This window comes from Mus pahari, chromosome 8, assembly GCF_900095145.1.
Source record: "Mus pahari chromosome 8, PAHARI_EIJ_v1.1, whole genome shotgun sequence".
Lineage (NCBI taxonomy): Eukaryota > Metazoa > Chordata > Mammalia > Rodentia > Muridae > Mus > Mus pahari.
Window position 1 is genome coordinate 4,272,860 of NC_034597.1, and position 21,844 is coordinate 4,294,703.

The 21,844-nt window shown below is 42.6% G+C and overlaps 1 protein-coding gene across 3 annotated transcripts in view; it reads left to right on the plus strand.

The window, feature by feature from the left end:
* Positions 1 to 21,844, plus strand: part of Ptprg (protein tyrosine phosphatase receptor type G) — a 677,472-nt gene that overhangs the window by 630,120 nt on the left and 25,508 nt on the right. For all 3 annotated transcript variants that reach the window (XM_021204227.2, XM_021204228.2, XM_021204229.2), the window contains 8 exons: positions 4,009 to 4,100; positions 11,325 to 11,421; positions 14,287 to 14,369; positions 14,559 to 14,693; positions 15,528 to 15,662; positions 17,332 to 17,504; positions 18,872 to 19,007; positions 19,607 to 19,753. In XM_021204227.2, coding sequence (XP_021059886.1) covers positions 4,009 to 4,100; positions 11,325 to 11,421; positions 14,287 to 14,369; positions 14,559 to 14,693; positions 15,528 to 15,662; positions 17,332 to 17,504; positions 18,872 to 19,007; positions 19,607 to 19,753 — 998 coding nt within the window. The remainder of the gene's footprint in view (positions 1 to 4,008; positions 4,101 to 11,324; positions 11,422 to 14,286; positions 14,370 to 14,558; positions 14,694 to 15,527; positions 15,663 to 17,331; positions 17,505 to 18,871; positions 19,008 to 19,606; positions 19,754 to 21,844) is intronic.

Below are 21,844 nucleotides of genomic sequence, written 5' to 3' on the forward strand. Positions count from 1 at the left end.
TTCTTTCTTTTTTTTTTTTTTTAGTTTCTTATATCTAGATTTTTTATTATTATTATTTTCTTTATTTACATTTCAAATGCTATCCCGAAAGTTCCCTATACTCCCCCACCCCTGCTCCCCTACCCACCCACTCCCGCTACTTGGCCCAGGCCTTCCCTTGTGCTGGGTCATATAAAGTTTGCAAGACCAAGGGGCCTCTCTTCCCAGTGATGGCCAATTAGGCCATCTTCTGCTACATATGCAGCTAGAGACACGAGCTCAGGGGGTACTGGTTAGTTCATATTGTTGTTCCACCTACAGGGTTGCAGCCCCCTACAACTCCTTGGGTACTTTCTCTAGCTCCTCCATTGGGGACCCTGTGTTCCATCCAATAGCTGGCTGTGAGCATCCACTTCGGTACTAACAGATATTCTATTGCAGAAAATTCTGCACATGAGAATCCTGGCACAGAGTGGCCATTATTTATCAGTGTAACTGGGGTATTCTGCTCAATGCCATGTTCTTCCTTTAACCTCTTCTAACTTTAAGAATGAAGACAGTATATAGCAACCCAGGCTTTGACTTGGCCAAAGCTCAGCTCAGCCATTCACTTTAGATAAGTGGCCTCAAGTGTCCTTATGTGTCTCACAAAGATATTCCTGTTCCCTACACCTGGATCTTGTAAAGCAGACTGCATTCAAAGTGTTGTCATAGGCTCTGGCAACCAGGACAGGCTTAGTGATGTCTCTCCTCGAATTATACCAACTCCATCTTTATACTGTTTCCCTGTCTATCCCAGTAATTGACTTTTAAGTCTGGAGTTTACACAGAACATACCTTCAGTCCTAGCCTACCTCTTTTCTTCATGCTTCTGCAACTATTACCTCCATCAGTAGTTTCCTGATCACATCCAACATGTTCATGGCAATAGCCATGTTCAATATGCAGATTATATCCTGGTTTTCCCCCTCACTTTCTTATGTGGATTTGAGTTCTGACACAAATGTTGCCCATGCACAGGGACCATCTTCATAATATCTGGCTGATCCCGGGTGCCTAGTCAGCGACTTATATAGCTATTACCCACTGCGGGCTTTCCCTGAGTTGGCACACACTCCTATGGATCAACACCCAACTTTCTGTACCATACCCATCTGTGATGGCTAATCTTGACACACCCTGAAAAGAGAATTGCCTTCACTTGATTAGACTATGGGCACATCTGTGAAACATTCTCTTGATTGCCAATTGATGTAAGAGGCATCAGCCATTGTAGATGGCACCATCCACTAGGATGTGGGCCTGGGCAGTATAAGAAAACCTGGAACAAGCTAGTAAGCAGTGCTTCTTTCTGCTTTCTGCTCTGGGCTCCCTCTTGAGATCCTGCTGTGGCTTCCTACCTTTCCTATCCAAGATGTCTTTAGCCAGAGTGTTTCATCACAGGAATGGGAAACCAAACCAGAACACCATCCATCCTTCGGATCATCTTCAGGAAATTGTTTTCTTGTTGAGGAGGAGGCATGTATTACCTATACCAGGGCACATTTTGATACATAGTGGGTGTATGCCAAGCAATGGTCATTAATTAGTTCTGCTATGATCTGTAATGAAACTTGTTTAGGAAGAAATAACATCTTGTAGATGGACATTTTCCTACACCAAAGAGGGATCTTTCCAGGTCCAAACTGTGCAGACCAGGCTTGTAGTACTGTTCAAGATCATTGAGAAAACTTTACTAGAAAAAGTATCCAAGAAATAGTTGACCAGAGCTTCTGGTTAATTGCTGTGTTATATTTATCTTATGACAGAAAAGATATATGGCCCCTGTACTGTTTATCTTGAGTGAAGGACAAGTGATGCGTTATCTGAGCAGTTGGCAGTAGTCTATATAGCATGCCTCTGTGTGCACAACTGCCCATGTAGTGCACGAATGATGGTTTTGATGGTACCCAGGAATCCAGAGTGTATGGATTGGGTATGGCTTAGTTTCCTTGGATAAAAATGCAAATGAAAGATATAGTGCATCACATGTTTCCATGGTGACCATACTGCGTGCTACTTAGGTTTACTGCATATCATCATGGGTTAGCAACCAGTTTGATTTTTGCAGTTGCTCACACTCTAGAAGAAACGGAGTTTACTTTGAACTTGAAAGCATTTCTTTTCAGGACTTGCCATGGGCTGTGTCCTTCAAGTGCTATGGTTTTTTACCTTCCCATTTTGATGTCTTGAAAACCTTTTATGTTACCCATAAAATATCTGAATGTAACAAACAGGTTTTTTCCCATTTTGAACCAAGCTCCATGTCCTTCATCCCCGTGCCATAAATTTCTGGGACTTAGAAATTCCAAACAGTGACCACAGAATAAAATATTGGTGTCACCCAATAATTTACTGTGCTACTCTGCCCTTGAGAACTGTTATAAAGTCCAAAGATGTGTTTATCCTTGGACACTCTAGGTTTTTGAGATTTCCCCAACTTTGTGCATATTAATCCTTTCTTCAGTCAGCCTGAGGACCCTTCATTGCCATATGACTCTTGTTATAAAATTCACTTACTTCTAAACATCTTAAGTGATCAGATAATTTTGGAAACTTTTCTTGAATAGCATTCTGCTAAATATTCTGGGCAAACATTTTGGCTCTTCATAGTTTGCTAATGCTGGTTAGATCATGGAAGCTATAGATGTCTTGGGCGTACAGAGTGATTGCATATTCATGAACATATTCAATCCTGAAATATTTGTAAATAACTTGGCAATTTTTTCATAAAGTTTACTATTAAAGCAATTAGGGCTTTAATTGTTCACACGGAGAGAGAATCTGTGTTTGCAGAGTACCAGCAATTCTGTTTAAATAATGTTTCAGTGCTGAGTGACTTAGATTATGGACATATAAATCACCTTTCTTAAACAAAGTATAAGAGTTGCTATTTTCCCCTGAAGAATGATTCAAGTTTGAAAATGTCAATAGATGCAAAAGCCACCCTAGAGCATTGCTCTCTCAAAAGGAAGTGGAGAGAGAGTGACAGAGTCAATGTTAACTGTCACCAGATGAAGAGAAATCAGATTGTCAGGCCTGCATCTATAAAATTCTTGCCAAAGTAGGACCTCGTTTGCACATACAGATCTTCATACCCTTTGCTAAGAAAAGCATCTGTGGCAGTTTAGATGTTTGTGCGTTTGCCAAAGATCTTTCACTCTGAATAAAGTAAATGTCATGTCTGTTGTTTATCTCAAATTCAGCCGAGTATTTTTTTAAAGGAAATATTTGTGGGGGGAGGGCTGAGGGAGGAGGAGTTCGGAGTGGCAGTGAGGGGGTGGGTGTGGCCATTTAGCAGAAACAGTCAGGGATCCGACTGGCTTTCTGTAAATAAACCTAAAACATGCATTAGGTTCCTTTCAAAGTGACAAAATAAACTGGGGTGTGTGGAGTATTCTAGAATCTACATGTAGGCTGTCCTTACCCCCACCCCCAAATCCAGTTAATTCTATCAAATTGATTATTTGGCACCATATAGACACAGCTGCCTTGAGCTAAAATTCTGAACACTTAAAGATAGATGGTTTTGTACAGCTGTTACAAGGGCATCTATCCGAGTGAAAAAGATTATGTAGACTTCAGAGTCTGAGTAAACTAGGTGCTGGATGTTCAAGCCCCAGCCACCCAGTAATAATTGAAAAATTTAAAGCACAAGAATTAGCAAAGCTTCCTGGCCAATGAGTGCCCTTGGTAAGACAAGAGTTTTAGCTAGAGTGTGATGCATTCCCTTAACTATATACGTTGTCTTCAAAATAAGAGGTGTGTGTATGTTTTTTGAAATGCCTTATTTAGCCTGCTGGTAAGCAATTCGACATCCTAACTAGACCTTGGTGTAAAATGAAGTCTAAGGCCTTTCCTCAGAAACTTGTTTCACTTGATACAATTTTATCATTTTTCAGCAGATATTTAAGTCAGATTTGCTTTCTAAAAGCCATTTATTTTATGAGTGTATTCTGTGTGACCCTGAGTATTATTTCATTTCTCCAGATGACATGGAAGCCATTCCTGTCAAACAGTTTGGTAAACACATCGGTGAGCTCTATTCCAATAGCCAGCATGGGTTCTCGGAAGATTTTGAGGTATGTCTCAAAACTGAAAACTAATTTCTAGAAAGTTTATTTTTATCTCCTAAGAATTTTTGAAAGTGTGAACTGCATTGATTCTAAGCCTCTCAGGACAATAACTCTGCCAACTGGAGATGTCTTTCTCTTTTTACTGATGTTCTTATAAACATTTCCCCAAGAAGATGCAGAGAGAGGGAGTTGGCTCCGAGCGTTCTGCATGTGCACGTCTGTGGAGGACGGTCAGTGACGATGGTTTCTCTGCTTCTCAGCTCTGAGGAGGAGCACAGTCGCACTGCCAAGCTCCCTGATTCCATGTCATTTCTGGGGTGTACATGGTATCGTCGAGACAGGAGGTTTGGCATCAGAGAAAGTGCCGGCTCTGCCAGAAGTGAGCTTCCTAAGTTCTTGGGCCAATTACTTCATCTCTGATCTCCCATTTCCTCATCCTTAAAAATGGTGCTAACGTCACCCACATTATAAAGTTGTTAGGTTAAAAAATAAACATCTAGAAAGTGCTGGATTAATTATTAATTGACTGTTGTTGTTTTGGTGAGTATTAATCCTTGGAGAGGCGATGTGGGTTAACACAGCCTTCTGATTTTAAGAGCTGGTGTGTAGGAAACAAGGTAGAGAGATGGCGGGTCCCTCGCTGCCAGCTCTGGGTCCCGTGCCAGTTCAGCAGTGACAGGGTGTCAATGAGGAGCTATTAAACAGACTGCCCTTTTCGTCACTGAAGCACATCCCTGGCAGCAGGGCCCATGTGGAGCAGGGCAGGCTTTTATGGCAGCTCAGCTGTCTTCTAGCTGGAGGGGTGAGTGGGTTTCTCCTTCCATCTACAGTGTCATGGAAATGATGGGAAAGACACTTCTCACCCCACCTCTTCTCGCACAATTGGATATGGGGCTCAAATAAAGGCCTGGGAAGTCATCACATGGGGACCATGAAGGATACATACAGCTCTGAGGTGCAATTATCTTGCATGAACAATGAGAAAAATGGGACCAGAGCCCCAGTCTCTATGCAAATTTGGAATCTCCAAGGGGCCATCAGAAAGGCAATTATATTGATATCCCAGGTTAAATTAAGTTTTTCTCTGAGGTTCTTTGTTGTTAGTTTTGTGCTGTTTTTGTTTTGTTTTGTTGGTTGGGTTGGCTTGGCTTTAGGTTTTTATTGGAAACAGTGATAGCAACGGTGGTAGAGAGAAAGACCTTGGCTTTTGTGGAATGAACGAATGCCTGTCAAGTATCTAATGCTGCTATTGGATGCTGACCTCAAAAGGTGCCTGTTCTATGACAAAGAACATGGCTTAAGTCAAACATTTTGTATTCATGAGGACAGCAAATGTGTGTGCTGTTAAAGTGATTTAGTTCAATTGGCTGTTGGCTGGATGACTGAGCAACAATATTGAGGCATTTAACAATGTTGATGGTATTCAGGACAAACATTTATCCTCTAGAGAACAGAATTTGATCAGGATGATCAAATGCAACTCCGGTTTCTCAATTATTTATGATTTGAGACCCCAGTGCTATTCATCACAGCTGCTTTTGACACCATTTAATTATTCAAAATAATCAGCTACACCTCTGTATACTTGATCTGACTTAAAGATGGGCTTTGCTGTATCAAAATCATGCCTGGGAACAAATCCTGGGCATTTATTTGTGCCCTATTTCTATCCTAGAAACACTAATAGGCTGGGTTAAGGGTTTAATCACCTAGCACCAGTACTGTGAGCTGGGGAAGCTAAGCAGACACAGCCAAGATACTTCCATTAGCACCTCCTGACTCCACCTGGGGAAACTGAAAGCTGAGTTACTTCAATCAGAAGAGTTCTGGGAAAATTAGCAAGGCAGTGACAGAGAGTGGAGAATCATGGGGCTGATATGCTGTGACCTTTAAAATTTACCAAAGCTTTGAAGGATTCGTAAACAAAAGCATTTTTCTATTTTAGTAACCTTGCTAAAAGGGGAAGGTGGTAACAAGCCATGTGAGAGAATAAGGCTATTTTATACAGAGGTAGTAACTGCCGGTGTAAGGCCAAAAAAGAGGTTTTGTGTAATAGGAAGAATAAATAAGTAATTAAAACAAACCCATTATTGTGGTCAGAGAGTATAAGCTCATCACAGGTTTCCACCCACTGTGAGGACAACCGCAGCCACTGCTTGCTTAGCGCAGTGGCTCATGTCACTCATTTTTTATATTTCATTTCTCAGTGACCTCACTATGAAGTTGAAAAAACTTTATCCATACGAAAAGCAAGCTATTAGGTGGCCAGGTTTTGAAATGGCAGCGGCAGGGGTTGAGATCATTGCTGTCAAACTCCATTTGGTGAACCCTAGTAGCTTTCAGAATCATGAAAGTAGTGTCCTGTAATGAGCTGGAGGCAAGAAAAAGAAACTGCCGTGTGCTTGTGCCTTGACAAAAAATACAATAAGACAGAAGTGTTTGGTGGCCTCTCCTGCACGTGTAGGGAAGGAGCACATGATCTTTCTGTTACACAACCTTTTTAGTCCCAAATGTGGCTTACAGAAAGCCCACTCAGCATCTAAGCAGAAGCCTCCAGTTAGCAAGTCACTGATCTTTGGGAGAATGCCCCCTCACACTCAGAGTTAGTGAAGTGAGGGAAAATAAGTGATTATCAAGCAGTCCTTGTCTGTGTGCGCAGTACAGTGATGAATTAGAGCAGTTCCATTTGGTGGTGCTGGGAGGAGAACCAGAGAGACATGAAAAGGAAATGGTCTAAAACCAACGCGCTCCAGCACTTCCTGAGCCTTTCTACACCCTGTGAGCGTTGACTGGCTATTTCAGTGCCAGTTCTTCTTGCCTCTGCTGGGTTTTGAATCTTGCGGTTTAAAAAAATATGGAGTAACTGTCATATTTTAAGGATGCAATTGCTGGCGGGGGGCGGTGGTTGGAAACAACCCACTTAAATAATTTTGAGTCTCTGTCTAGAGGTGAAGCTGCAAACCAGTGTTTTATCTTTGCCAGATAAATTGTGAACCGTCTCCAAAGATGGGGACATTACACCTCTCAAAGGTTTTCCAGCCTATGGAAATCATAGTGTGTCTTGTTCACTGGGCTTCCTGGAGAGTGGCTTTCCCAGAGTGGCTTGATTTTCTTTGTTTGTTTGTTTGTTTGTTTGTTTTGTTTAATATCAGAAACCTCTTTCCCAGCCCCTACAATCACAAAGCAGAAGGCTTCTTAAAGTACAGTGCTGGCTAACACACAGGGGTTATAGGGATCAGAAGTTTAAAAGCTGGACATGGAGATGAGGCCAGAGGCCCACGGCCCTTGCCACAATCCTTTGGGGATGGACTCTGCTCCAATTAACTGCTGAGCTAAATGTGGTCCGGTTGTTCATCTTAAATTGAGAACACAAAGCTTGCCCACCTGAGCCCATGCGCTGAGGGACTAGTGGCCCCATTGTTTTGTGTCACGAATGGAGACTTCAGTGACTGCTGCTGATGTGGAACAGGGAAGTCCCTGGAAAGATATGTCATAGTGCACAAAGGCTGAGGGGTGGCCGGAGCTGGCCCCGGGGGAGCTTCTGAGCATATGGCACGCTGTGTGTTTGGTCTTTAATGTTAAAGAAACGAGTGCTTGTTTGGTTAGTTTGGTTTGGTTTCTCAAGACAGGGTTTTTTGTTTTTGTTTTTGTTTTCTGTGTAGCCCTGGCTCCTCTGGAATTCACTATGCAGACCAGGCTGGCCTCACACTCAGATTTCCACCTACCTCTGCCTCCCTAGTGCTGAGATTAAAGGTGTGTGTCACTACCACCTGGCTAAGAAATGTGCTTTCAATCAAGAAAAGTAACTGTTTAAGTAAAGCCTTTTATAAAAGGGGTTGGGCGATTTTATTAAACTTTATGACCCTGTGCCTGAAAGGAATTTTATTGTACAGGCCAGCTGTGGGATGGTAGGAAGGGGCTGTGAGCAAAGACCATGGGTTTGGGTAGTGGGGGTGGAGAGTGGAATGGTGGTAGAGGCCCACGGGGGACGTGTCACCTTTCTGAAGAGCACAGGTTTAAGGCTGAGACGAGAAAAGGAGCTGGTAGAAGATAAGAGCCTGAAAAGGAATTCTACAGGTTCCCGCATTGAAAGAAAGTCAGATTTAATGGCCAAGGACAAGATGGTGAGGGCACAGCTTAGCAAACCTCTGTCGAGGACCAGCTTTCTGTTGGATTGTAACAGCTCTGGACTAGTCATGACCTAATGATGCACTGCACTGTCTGTAGGTCAGTCCCCTTAACATACCAGGTTCAAAGGATTTTCTTCCGGAGTTCTTTGTTGGGTCATCTGAAGAACATGTAGGTAGTATTTCTTCGGATGGCACCACAGAAAGGCAGGCTGGCGGGCCTCTTCCCAACAAGTCCAACAAGGAGATTCAGCCCAGTAAATCTCCCGAGAATTCTTCCAGAAGCAAATGATAGTATTTTCATGTCTTATTATTAACTTTAGTTTTAACTTTCAAGCGGATGTATATCTTCAGAATATCCACTTTTATTTTATTTTATTTTTTTTTTTAAACTTTCTCTATTTTATTCTGCCAGGAATTTTCTAACACTAACAAAAGGTCCAATACAAAGTCTATATCTAAATAACACTTTCTTCTGTAGCTATAACTTTTTAAGCAAATGAGAATGACCCACACACACAATTTTAGACAGAGTTCAAGCCTCATGGAGAAGAGGGAATATCCACTTTTAGAATTCTAGATTTGTCACATAGACAAAGACAAACAAGCTTAATCTTAAAATTCTCATCAAAGTGCTAACTAAATAGGTAAATTTCCTGTGCACACACCATTGGCCAGCACCTATTAAAATCACACTAACTTTGAAATGCCAGTTGTGGTAGAGAGGATCACATGATATTATCAGCATCTGAATCAGCCAGGCCACACTCCAAGGACTCACAGGTGACATTATTATCCATAAAACAAAATCAGAAGGCCTTAGCCAAATGCATGGGTTCTAATAAAAGCAGACCTAGGATTACTTACGATTCTTTATTTTATGTCATTCACATAATTGGAAATGTGCCATAGAGACAACACCTCAGACCAGGGGTTTTAAAAGACAAAAAAAAAGATTTGACTGGCTGCCTCAGATGTGCTTTACAGTGCAGCCCTAGTCAGCTGCAGTCTGTCGTAATAGAGGCCCAGCTCTGTCCATGGCTAGGGCAGTCAGAGCCATAGAACAGGGGAGAGAAGAAAAACCAATAGACAGTGAATATCAAACTAAAGAGCTCAAGGCTAAGATCTCAGTATGGAATATCTGACCATCTCAGCTTTAAAGGGTACCTGCCAAAAAGGATGGCTTTCACCCAGCAGCAACAGGGTGTTGACTTATCTCTGGGGTTTGTGTACAGAGTGAACTGATGCTATTCAGGATGCACACCCATTTGTGAAATGTTTTGCCTCAAACTGCCCTCAAGCTTTTAAAGCAATTCCAAAAAGCAAGTCCCAGTATTCCCAAGTATAGTTAGCATTGTGTGTTTTGGCCAATGTTGAGATAGTAGACTCGTGATCTTGGACACATACTTTTTTTTCATTTTAGAGAAAATAGCCAAAGGCAGCCCTGTGGCCCTTTAAACCACTCTTTATAAAACTGAATCATAAACGAGAACAGAACAGAAGAGAGCAGAATTTATCCCACTTAGCAGTGGTAGGAAACAGGTGAGAATCACTAAACACTTACTCCCGAAGAGATGGATCACATTGATGCCTATGGAGTCTTCTCTTCAGGGATAGCTGGGAACATGTACAGTTATGAAAAACTGAATATAGGCTTCCCAGTATTGGAGACTCAATAATATGGATCCCTTGAAAAGATCACAACCTTTTATACCTTGTTATTTTAGCTCAGAGATGCTCTTTGTGGACTAGGGGCTCCTCCCTAGGAAGTACGTTGTGGTTCTCTAAGATGTTAACTGCATAGATGCTATATGGAGCTGCTTTGTGGAACTGAATCGTCGGCCATGTATAAACCATTCCCCCTGTGAGCTCGTGATGCTGTTCCTGATCTGAGCAGCAACTACGAGCTGCTAATGACTTCCTGATCGGTTAGCTCTGTGTCTCTTTGTGTTGGATGCCTTCAGGGCACAAGAATTTAGCTTTTCAGCCACTTCATATTGGGCCAATGGATGTTTATATCCAGAACTAGTGGTGGAGCAGTCTTGCTCCTGACACCACTGTTTCTAATGAAAGTTCAGTTGACTAAAACTAGAGTTCATAAACAGTTAATCAAGGCCAACTGTATCTGAGCCAGTCAAGAGAATTAGTTGGGCTAAACATGACTGTTATTTCAAACAGACTTTTTAGCTTGTGGAGTTCTGTCTGTGAAATGAGGCCAGGCAGCCTGCAAGCACGTTGCAAATCCTGCTGTATTGTCCTTCTTGGAAGTTCCCGTGCATCCTGTAAGACTCCAGTGAATTGCCACATCCTATTTTAAGCCTCCCTTGGTTCCTCTATTTTTATTCCCATATTTTTTCCTCAGGCCTCTTCTCTGTTGATCACATTTGGCTAACAGTTTTTTTTTTTTTTTGTTATAGACTACGATTTATTTAAAAAAGAGATTCTTTTGTACCTCAGACTCTAAAGGAGATATTGTCTTGTACCACTCAAATACCAGGTCAAAAGTGGATAAATGGTAAAATAATAGAGAACGAAGCCAAATTCACATTATCCCCATATCTGCTATGGTTATAGCAATGCTCAGATCTGATTGAATTGGAGGAAACAATGGCCCTGTAGGGGCTGAGTAGACCCTTCGCCTCTGACTCTGTATAGCTTTATCTGTACGTATGAGTGTGTGCACAGAGGAGGGGGGACTCGTACCACATAAGATGATGCCAGATAATGAGAACTGCTACATGAGGTGGTTTCACCATAACACCAGTGCCACAAAATGTACTTAGACAGACTAGGCCAGTCACTCCACGTAACCTTATGGTGCCATCAAGTTACGTGGATATATAAAGTTGTTTCCAGTACAAAGGACATCTGTTTTACAGGATTGTGTGATGAATCTCTGGGCCACTGTAAAATGACTGGATTAGTGTGTGCATTAAGATACACTCTAGGTTTCCTGGCAGTCGTTGCTGAGCATGCTTCAGCCAATGTGGTCTTAGAGAACTACTATCATGTATGTAGCCTATGCTGATGGTGTGCTGCAGGACACACGGTGGCAGTGCCTCTAGATTTCTAGTGTGTCTAAAACCTTGTTTTTCTTCATCAGGAAGTCCAGCGCTGTACAGCTGATATGAACATCACTGCAGAGCATTCCAATCATCCGGATAACAAGCACAAAAACAGATACATCAACATTTTAGCATGTGAGTAATAACCATTAGATTATCTTCTACCGTGAGAAGAATTAAGTCTTCATGCTGTATCAAAAGCCAGAGAGAACCAGGGTGCTGAGAAAGGCTGACAACTGCAAGTTAATTTATCACGAGGAGCATGCACTGTGGGGCATTTCCTGCCCCTGCGATGGGATGAGGTGAGAGCTGGAGGATGCATGTCCCTAATGAGTGCCTGGATGGGCGGGAGAGTGTGAGTTTTCCACAAGCTCACTGACTCTCTGTACATCTTCTTGCGAAAAATTCTGTTCTCATCTTTTATTACTCTTCTACATTCTTTTAGCTGGATTTTATCTTTTTACCGATGAACTTTATATATGGTGGATTCTCTACATTCTGTTCATTCTTTGCCATTTCTTTTGTTGTTGTTGTTGTTGTTGTTGTTGTTGTTGTTGTTGTTGTTTGGTTTTTCAAGACAGGGTTTCTCTGTGTAGCCCTGGCTGTCCTGGAACTCACTCTGTAGACCAGGCTGGCCTCAAACTCAGAAATCCACCTGCCTCTGCCTCTGCTTCCCAAGTGCTGGGATTAAGGGTGTGTGCCACCACTGCCCAGCTCTTTGCCATTTCTTAATGGTGCCCTCTAAAACAACTCTTCAAACGTCTGTCAGCATCCATCCTCACCTGTTTTGTATTGTTGGTGCTGTTTTTAAGATCATACCTTAGAAAGGAAGACCATGCCAAGTTTACTTTTGTGCTTTTGTCTTTAGAGTTTTGTAGGTTTAGCATTCTTGTTTAGGTCTTTGATCCATTTGGATTAATTTTTCTATGTGTTCTGTATCAACTTACTGTGGCTTAAGATTTAAAGAATTCTCCTCCGCGGAATTGGGTTAGCACTTTTCTTGACAGTCATCTTACTGTAAGGTAACGAGTAAAAGCCATCTTACTGTAAGGTAACGAGTTACTCCTGATCCTGGGCTCTCTTCCCGATGTCTGCATGGGTTTTCTTACCAGCACCACACTGCTGTAATTACTGGCAGCTTTATGGCAAAGTTTGAAATTGGAAACTAAGATTGTCCTGTTCACGCTGTTTTATCCCTTTGCATTTCCATATGAATTTTAGAACCAACTAGACTCTTACTACATAATACTGAGCTAGGGTTCCAACAAGGATTGTATTAATGCAAGATTAACCCAGAACCACTGCCATTTTAATGCTGTCTTTGGGCTGTAAAGGTGAATGTCTTTTTACTTAGGTCATGTTTCTTTCAACTGTGGGTTAACTTGCACTGACTAAGCTTTTGCTTCCTTTGGGAAAAATATTCCTTTTTGTTTGTTTTCTGAGATTTATTTATGAGCATGGGCATTCTGCCTACATGGGTGTCTGTGCACCATGTACATGCAGTGCCCATAGCGACCACAAGAGGGCATGAGATCCTTTTGGAACTGAAGTCACAGATAGGTGTTAGCGTGTGGGTACTTGGAATGGAACCCCAGTCCTCTGCAAGAGCAGAAAGTGCTCTTGACCGTCTCTCACTTCATTCTTTCTGATTCTTGTTGCAAATGAAAATGTTCAGTGTAAAGAAGTACAGATGATTTTTATATGTTGATTTAGTTCATACAGCTCTATCAGACCCATTCATTCTAAAATATAATTCTTGTGAACTCCTTTGAGCTTCGGCATATTGGATCATATTGTGTATGAATAGAGATCGTTTTATTTGTCCTGATTTCTAGAAGAGCGTCAAGTTGTTTTTGAGTAAGGACTATTGGTTTCGTGTATACGAGTGGGTGAAGAGGCGGTGAGAAGGTGTAAGGAGAGTCACTTCTTTCCCTTCTAGGCTTTGGGTGGCTGAGAGTGACCAGTTTGTTGGCTGACCCAAACATCATCCTTGGAATGTGAGCCTTTGTCCATAGACATACCTTCTTACCATGAGTCCAGCAAGGGCACACGGACATCATTCTTCCCACACAGCAACCAGAAAGTACATGCAAAAACAGGGCAAAAAAGAAATCAATGCATCATTTGTATAATTCATACAGGGATCATGTCTTTCATTGAGACAGAGCCCCTCTGTGTAATCCTGTCCAGCTTAGAACTTGCTGTATTGTCTAGGCTGGTTTTGAATTCACAATGATCTGCCTGCTTCTGCCTCCAGTGAGTTCTGGGATTAAATGTGCCACCATCATACCCAGCTGGAAATAGGACTGTCATCTCTGCCACAGTCAACTCTCCCTTGGCTCATGACTTTATATAGGAAAGGACACCAAAGCATTGCCACATAAAGCGCTGCAATCAGATCATGTGCCAGCATCACAATATAGGCAACGCTCTGGTTCCTTCCAATCCTTTGGTTCTGGGAGAGCAGCTGGAATCCATCCTCACCGGGCAGGGAGCCGCCCTGCAGACATGGGCAGCATAGAAGAAGCCCACCTGATCAGAAACATTATTTAATTAACTAAACATTAATTTAAACATTATTTTTCATATGGTATATTTTGATCATATGGTTTTCCTCCCTCAACTCTTCTCAATATCCTTACCCATCCAACTTTATGCATTCTTATTCATGTTTGTGTTCCTATTCCCCCTGCCCCCATTTATAATACTAGCAGGGAGTGAAGGCCTGGATAATTTAAAGGCCTTTGAGTCTGGTTTTAAAATAGAAAATGGAATTTTAGAGGATTGCAGAATTTCTAGCAGTTTTATAAAAACTAGTAAAAACCACAATTTGTACTCCTTGGGCCTGGCTGGAGTAGCAGCAGCCGTGCAGTGTTGGGGCCGCTTTGAAGCTGTCCTTAGTATCTGCTTGTCTTGGCACCAGCTTGCCTTGAGTTAAGGATGCCACCAGCTGCTACTGTTTTTAATCACATTTTTGTTTTTGTCTGTTCCTCTCTGTAGATGATCACAGTAGGGTGAAGTTACGACCTTTACCAGGAAAGGACTCTAAGCACAGTGACTACATTAACGCAAACTATGTGGATGTAAGTCAGAAACATTCTTAAACCCGCTTTGGAAGATGGAGACTTAAGCAGAGGTGGTTGAGTGTATGTTCGCAGCACATAGAAATGTCACTGAGAACAAAGCCTGTTCAGTGTGGAGGGTACTTGAATTATTAACCCATCTGCTCTGCTAAAACTTTGATCTCACTTTGTTCTGTGTCGTCTTTGAAGGGTTACAACAAAGCAAAAGCCTACATTGCCACCCAGGGACCTTTAAAGTCCACCTTTGAAGACTTCTGGAGGATGATTTGGGAACAAAACACGGGAATCATCATCATGATCACGAACCTTGTGGAGAAGGGAAGGGTAGGTGCCTCTTGCCTCACTGTCTGCATTCTGTGAATGAATGTGAACTAAGCGCCTGCTTAGGGTAGGGAAGGAAGCCGGCCAGGTGTGAAGACACAGATGTGTTCTCTCCAGGTGGGTTTGTGTTCTCTGAAAGAGCTGAGGAGTCCTGAGTGCAAATTAAATATGGTAACACAGGCTTGTGTTAGGGCATGCAGCGAGGCAAGTGAATGAGGTTTTAGAGACTCTCATACCTGAGGTGAGAAACAGACTCAAAGGAGGAACACAGAAGAATAGGAGACAGACAGCAGCAAACGGGGATGCTGGGAAATGTGGTGTCAGGAGGAAATTGAGGGCAAAGCAAAGCAGAACCCCACTGACCATTGTGAAGAGTGTAGCAGAACGCACTGTATTTCCAACTGGTGGAGATGGTGCTAACTTAGGCTGGAATAGAGATGGCACCTCAGATTCACTATCTATGGGATCCCCATTTTGTTGGCAGTGACCTCAGGTATAACATAGAGATTCCCAGGTAGACTTTAGCAAAAACAGCCCAGATAGTACTTAAAACTGTTTGGTAACACATTCTGGCCAGATGTTGTAAGGGGTCCTTCTTAGTCCATTTTCTCCCTCCCTCCCTCCCTCCCTCGTTCCCTTCCCCCCCCCCTCTTGATCATAAACACTAGCCCATTTTTCAGGTAATGTTTGCAAACTTATCCCAAGTCATGAACTTCTTCAGAGGCCACACCGCCGCTAAGCACCTCAGCCCATGCACTTCTTTAGTTCTTTTTAAAAGGCAGTCATATCTGTGTCTGGATCCTGTTGTGTGAAAATGCTACTTTTCCCTCTTTGCAGAGAAAGTGTGATCAGTATTGGCCAACGGAGAACTCTGAGGAGTACGGGAACATTATTGTCACACTGAAGAGCACAAAAGTACATGCCTGCTACACCGTCCGTCGCCTTTCAGTTAGAAATACAAAAGTGAAAAAGGTGTGTGTGTGTGTGCGCACTGGGAGAGCCGGGTGCATACTGCACAGGGAGAGCAGACCCAAGCTTGTAGAACATTTTTCACGACTTTTTTTTTTTTTTTTGAGATAGGGTCTCATAAAGCTCAGACTGGCCTCTAACTGGCTGTGTATCTAAGACTGTTGAGTTAGTCCTCCCATCTGTATCACCTGAGTACTGGATTACAGGCGTGAACTACCATACCAGGTTCATACAGTGCTAGGAATAGAACCCAGGGCTCTGCCCACTGAAGCACCCAGCCCCATAACATTTTGCCTGATATGAGTGCATCCTGTGAAACGTATTAACAAAGTGCAGGAGACCAGGTAGGTGGCCTGACTGGCTTTCTAAGTGTTGTCCAAGGTTGAGAACACAACGGTTCTCAGTGTACAGTGGCATCTATTTGTGAATTTGCTTTTTGAAAGTTTCCAAGCTGTGTTTCCCAGAGTATCCCGAGGACTTCTGGCCTACAAGACAGTTATTGAAAACTCATATTCTACTACTCAGTAAGAATGGGAAGTGGCTGCTCCATTCAATAGACCATGAACACACGTGACCATGGTGTTTGAGTTCCTGTTTTGTCACATGACTTAACCATAACATTGTATTGTATAAACTAGTAGTATCCTGAGACTCACAGTGCAGAAATGCTGCTTTCAAGTTATCTCAGTTTTTATACCTACTCCCTCCGCCCCCATGGAATCCTCTTGTCACAAGATTCACCACAGCGGTATTTTGGGATCTAAATAGCAGCTCAGTGAGAAAGTGCACTTATGCCAGCCTTGAGTATGCCAGCTGTCTGAAGCAGGGCTCTTTGGTCTTTCTGTAGCCAGATGGAGACCCCACACTTACTCAGCTCTAAGGCTCCCCTATACCCCCAGGTTACCAGCCCTTCCTCCATACAGTTATGATTAGCGTAAGCCACACTGTTCTAAATCAGCAGCCAAGTGTTCTGTCATGTTCAGCTTCTGGATGGTTCTGGCAAATCAATAATCATTCTACAATTCACAGAGCTCATGGAGTCCTTCAAGTACTCAAACGGGCCCAGTTGCCCTTCTTTGATAGTAGCTTGAGTGAAAGAACGCAGTAGGTGTTCTGTGTAAAGTGATGCATAGTCAGAGAAACTGTAAAGAATGCAATAGGTGTTCTGTGTGAAATGATGCATAGGTTGGGTCAGTGAAACTGTAAAAAGTTGGCCCCTGAATGGAAACCAGTCTGTAAACAATCGTGTGTGAGAGAGACAGAGAGCAAGGTGTGGCCCTGAGTCTAGTCCTTCCTGTGGAATGCTTGACATGGCAGGCAGTAAGGAACCCTACTATGGGTGCCCCAGGGAAGTGGTAGAGAAGAAACAAGAATGGCAAAGCAGATAAAAGCATAGCGCCCAGGAGAGAAGCAGGTCAGGAACGGGAGACCCCCTGGGAGACTTCAAACTCTGGCGGTGTTGAATGGTCACTTTTGGAATGATTTTATTCTTCTCTTTTGAGAGATGTGGATGTTACCATGTAAGAGCATGTACGTTGATCCCAAACAGGAAATAATTTAGCCCCTAAACAGTAGTTTCAAGAATGAGATCCAGGTTGTTTCCTGATACTTTTGTACTACTAACCATTTTGCTAACCCTAGGGGTTCAAGGTGCCTTTTTACACGTTTCTAGGGCCAGAAGGGAAACCCCAAAGGTCGTCAGAATGAGAGGACGGTGATCCAGTATCACTACACACAGTGGCCTGACATGGGTGTCCCTGAGTATGCCCTCCCAGTCCTGACCTTTGTGAGGAGGTCATCTGCAGCCCGGATGCCAGACATGGGTCCCGTGTTGGTGCACTGCAGGTAGGACCAGCATTCAGAGGGAGATGACTGGGGGATCTGAGCCTTGTGATCTTGGCTCAAGTCCTCTCTGAGAACCAGCTAAGCTTGGTGCAGTTATGAGGAACTTCGCTTCTGTCTCATGAAAACTTCATCTGGAAAAAAAAAAGAGAGAGAGAGAAAGAAATCCATGGCTTTGGGGGAAAAAAATCTGTTTGACTGACTATCTAGTTTTTATGAAATGGTCTTACTAAGGTCCCTACTACAATACGAGAATTGTGGGCTCAGCCTAATAAACTTTGCACATATACAAGAGTTCCATGACAGAGATTCTAATCTTTCTCTAAATGGACTTTCTAAGGGATCCTCTAAATAATAGTAATTATTATTAATAACAATAAAATGGTTCTTTTCATTTCTAACTGTATGTGCTACATAAACTGCCTCTTACAAAAACTCTTGAAGAAGTTCCTGTTGTCTCTGAACTCACTGAAACAACTCTAGATGGTTGTTTAAATGCCTTTGTTATGTTTTACTTATGATTGCATTCATGGCTTGTCCCAGCTTTAGCATTTGTTATTTATTCTGTAGCTAATATTGCATAGCTACTTAGCATTTTCTAAGCACGTCTGCAGGACTGTTCTTATAATGTTTTCACAAAATAAGACATTTGCAGGAGTTGAGATATGGCCTATGTTTAAAGCCTTAGGAAAACTCTACCTTTTTGCTAATCCATTCTGCAACCAGCAGTGGAAATCTGTCTGTCAAACAACCTGGGTGCTGTGCTAAATGAGGAACCTCATGGAAACATTCTGCAAAAACAAGCTTGCCATGTGAGATTAGATCGTCAGATCTTGGATATCTTTTAAAACAGGAATTATGAAAATAACTATAAAGAGCTGAATGTTCTGGACATACCATTCTCAGGCCCCCTTTAGTAGGATTTTTCTACTACGGAGACCATTAGTTGGTGTCTTGGTTGCATGAGCCAGAGGCAGGCTGGGAGAGTTATACCAAAAGGGACTTAATGAAAGAGCCAGAGAAGCCTGGCAGAGAGAGAGAGCAGCCTGCCCAGGCCTCGGCTGCCTGCTTCTGCTGTGAAGATGGTCACTGCAAGACACCTCCAGACTCATGCCTTGGTTTGAGCGGCAGGGAAAGCCGAGAAGGCAGCTGGGGCAGATTTGTCATCCAACAGTAAAAAAGCACTCTGTGTTCTTTCTCAAGTCTAGGTAGGTGGTGGGAAGTGTTCAGGTTTTCTCTGTGAAGAGCCTGTGTCGTTCTAGTAGGCTCTCTGGGGACTGGCTGTTTCTTAGTGCCTGCGCATGTGCTTGTATGTTGGTAGGAATGCCATGGTTGATGATGGTCAGGCTGAGTACTTGCATCTCTTACAGCGCGGGTGTGGGCAGGACAGGCACCTACATTGTCATAGACAGCATGCTGCAACAGATCAAAGACAAAAGCACAGTCAACGTCCTGGGGTTCCTGAAGCACATCAGGACACAGCGCAACTACCTCGTCCAGACTGAGGTAAGGCGTGGCCAAGGGATGGCCCAGAAAGATGAGAGCAAACCGAGGGGAAAGATCCGTTCCCTTAGAACTTGAAGGAGTATATGGGTTTGTACTTGAGATATCTGAGGGGCACACTCTTCTCCAGATCACAGCTTTCCATCTGTGTCTTAAAGTCTGGACACTTAGGAACCAGCGACAGTTATACCAAGTCATGCTCTAGGTCCCAGGGAGTTAAGCAAGCTGTCTTTCCCACATGTTTAAATATGTGGGAAAGGTTGGTTCTTTAGCTCTTTATTGAACATGTGTTTGTAACTGTGTGCTATTACTGAACTACCTGGTCTAGACGTGGTGGGAAAACACAGAGCTAAACTTAGCACAGGTCTCTACTCCAAAATTCGTTATACCAGATCATCAAGTGAATACTGGGGTCTCTACTCCAAAGTAAGTTATAACAGATCACCAAGTGAATACTGGGGTCATCATCTAGCTACAAATGCTTGAGGAATCCACTGTCAGTCCCTGTTCAGAGCAGTGTTAATCCAAAGTCAATTCTATGAATGGGTAGGGGTCCCCTGGCAGATCGATCCCCTCACTGTCCACCACTCGGTACCTTTCAGGAGCAGTACATTTTCATCCATGATGCCTTGTTGGAAGCCATTCTCGGGAAGGAAACTGAAGTATCTTCAAGTCAGCTGCATAGCTATGTTAACAGCATCCTCATTCCGGGAGTAGGAGGAAAGACGCGGCTGGAAAAGCAGTTTAAGGTAGTGCTGCGAATGGTGTCTTAGGAAAACAAGGAATTAGAAGATGCCCTGAATTTGGGTCCTATTCGTGTAGATGCTGAAATGGGGTATTGTTTTTACTTCTTAAATGTAATGTGAAAGCAAGGTCCGGCCATGTGTACATGCAGAGTACATGATGTATCCAAGTAGATGTGGCAATGCAGAGGGAGCTTTTCACCGAGTGTATCCGCTCATATACAAGTATATCGAGTGTATTTGCTCATATACGAGTAGATGTNTAGATGTGGCAATGCAGAGGGAGCTTTTCACCGAGTGTATCCGCTCATATACAAGTATATCGAGTGTATTTGCTCATATACGAGTAGATGTGGCACAGAGCTCTGGTTTCTTCTGAGCTGCTGATGACTTTATCTCAATGTATCCTCTAGCCACAAGGACATAAGACTTTCAGTGAGCCGTCTGGCCCCCAGAATAATGTTTTGGCTTTTTGCTTCCTCAGAAGCATTCAACAATACTTTTATTGAGGATGGGTATTTGATCCAGGAGTGGTAGCACATGCCTGCATTCCCAGCATTCCGGCCTAGGTAGAAGGTCACAAGTTCAAGATCAGCCTGTTACAGAGTAAGAACTTCTCAGGAGGAGAGAGGGAAGAGAGCAGGGTGGCCGTCTGTGTACATATTGTGGTCAAAATATACTTCTTTGAAAAATCAGTACAGAAGGCTATGAGGAAAGTAAAGGGTGTTACCACAGAGCGGAGACAAGCTTTACTTACCTTAACAGAACAGAAAGTCTAGTGGTAGTACAGGTTTGTATAGTGAAGTTTGTATAGTTTTTATAGCTCCGGCTGGAGCTTTCCAACACCAGTGAGCAAGCGCCGTCCTCTTTCGTAGCCTCTCCCTGCCTTCAGTTCAGCACAGTGTTTTGTATGTAATCTCCTCATTCCATATCAGAATGGAAAGGATGATTACAGTCAACCTTTTCATGGAAAACTTGACCTAGACTCAGAAATCCTCCTTGGCATCTCAGCCGGAGACATGAGACATCCAAATAAATGATACCAAATGGTAGGAAATAAGAAACAAGTTCATTTGACTGAGTTCCATCATAGCACCAATTCCAAATTTCTAGTTCTCCCTTAACAGCCTCACTACTATAAAACCACTTGAGGTAATTAATAGATGGCACTGCATTATTTTGATTATGGGTCATTACAAAACATTAAGTACCAAAAGTTTTCAAAATTTTCCTATGTTTTACATTTCCACTATATTCGAAGATTTTAGAGTCTGGGAAAGGTTTGAATGTGAAAACTAAAAGTGAACAAATTCATCTCATTTTGTCTATCTTGACACAAATGAAAAACTGTCTACATATAGGCAAAAAATAGGATCAGTGAATAATAAGAACATCCTTACGTTAAATATCTGATATCCAAAATGCTTTAGACTCCAAACCTTTCTGATTGCCAACATGATGTCATACAGGGAATTTCCATACTACATAATTTTGTGCATCTGTTTCATGCACAAAAGATATGTGAAATTACCATTATGCTATACATGTGACCAATAAATAAATTTCATGTCTAGATTTGATTCCAGTCCCTAAGATATCTAATTATATGTGCTAATAGATACATATGTGATAGTCAGAAAGTCAGGGTACTCCCAGGCATTAACTCTCAATCTGTGTTTCTTTACAATTAACCAAACAAACCAGTCTTTTCAAATATTGGGAAAACACTAGACAATTGGGTCTTTTAAGGCACTAGCCATTTGAAGAAACTCAAAAGTGAAAATAACCTTTAAGGCCCGGGACAGTGGTAATAATGCAGCTGGAGTGAGTTCTCATGTATCTTTTTCACACAGAACCCCTGCTCTCCTTTCAGCTGATCACACCTCGTCATGCACACATGTGCCCACATACCACAGACATTTTATTTTCTTCAGTGGTGTAGTTACTAGTACATCGCACATACCCTAGAAAATAACCTCCCACTCATGATTATGTGAGTAACTCTAATTAAGCTCAGTGGCTCATGTTCTCTCTCTCTCTCTCTCTCTCTCTCTCTCTCTCTCTCTCTCTCTCTCTCACACACACACACACACACAC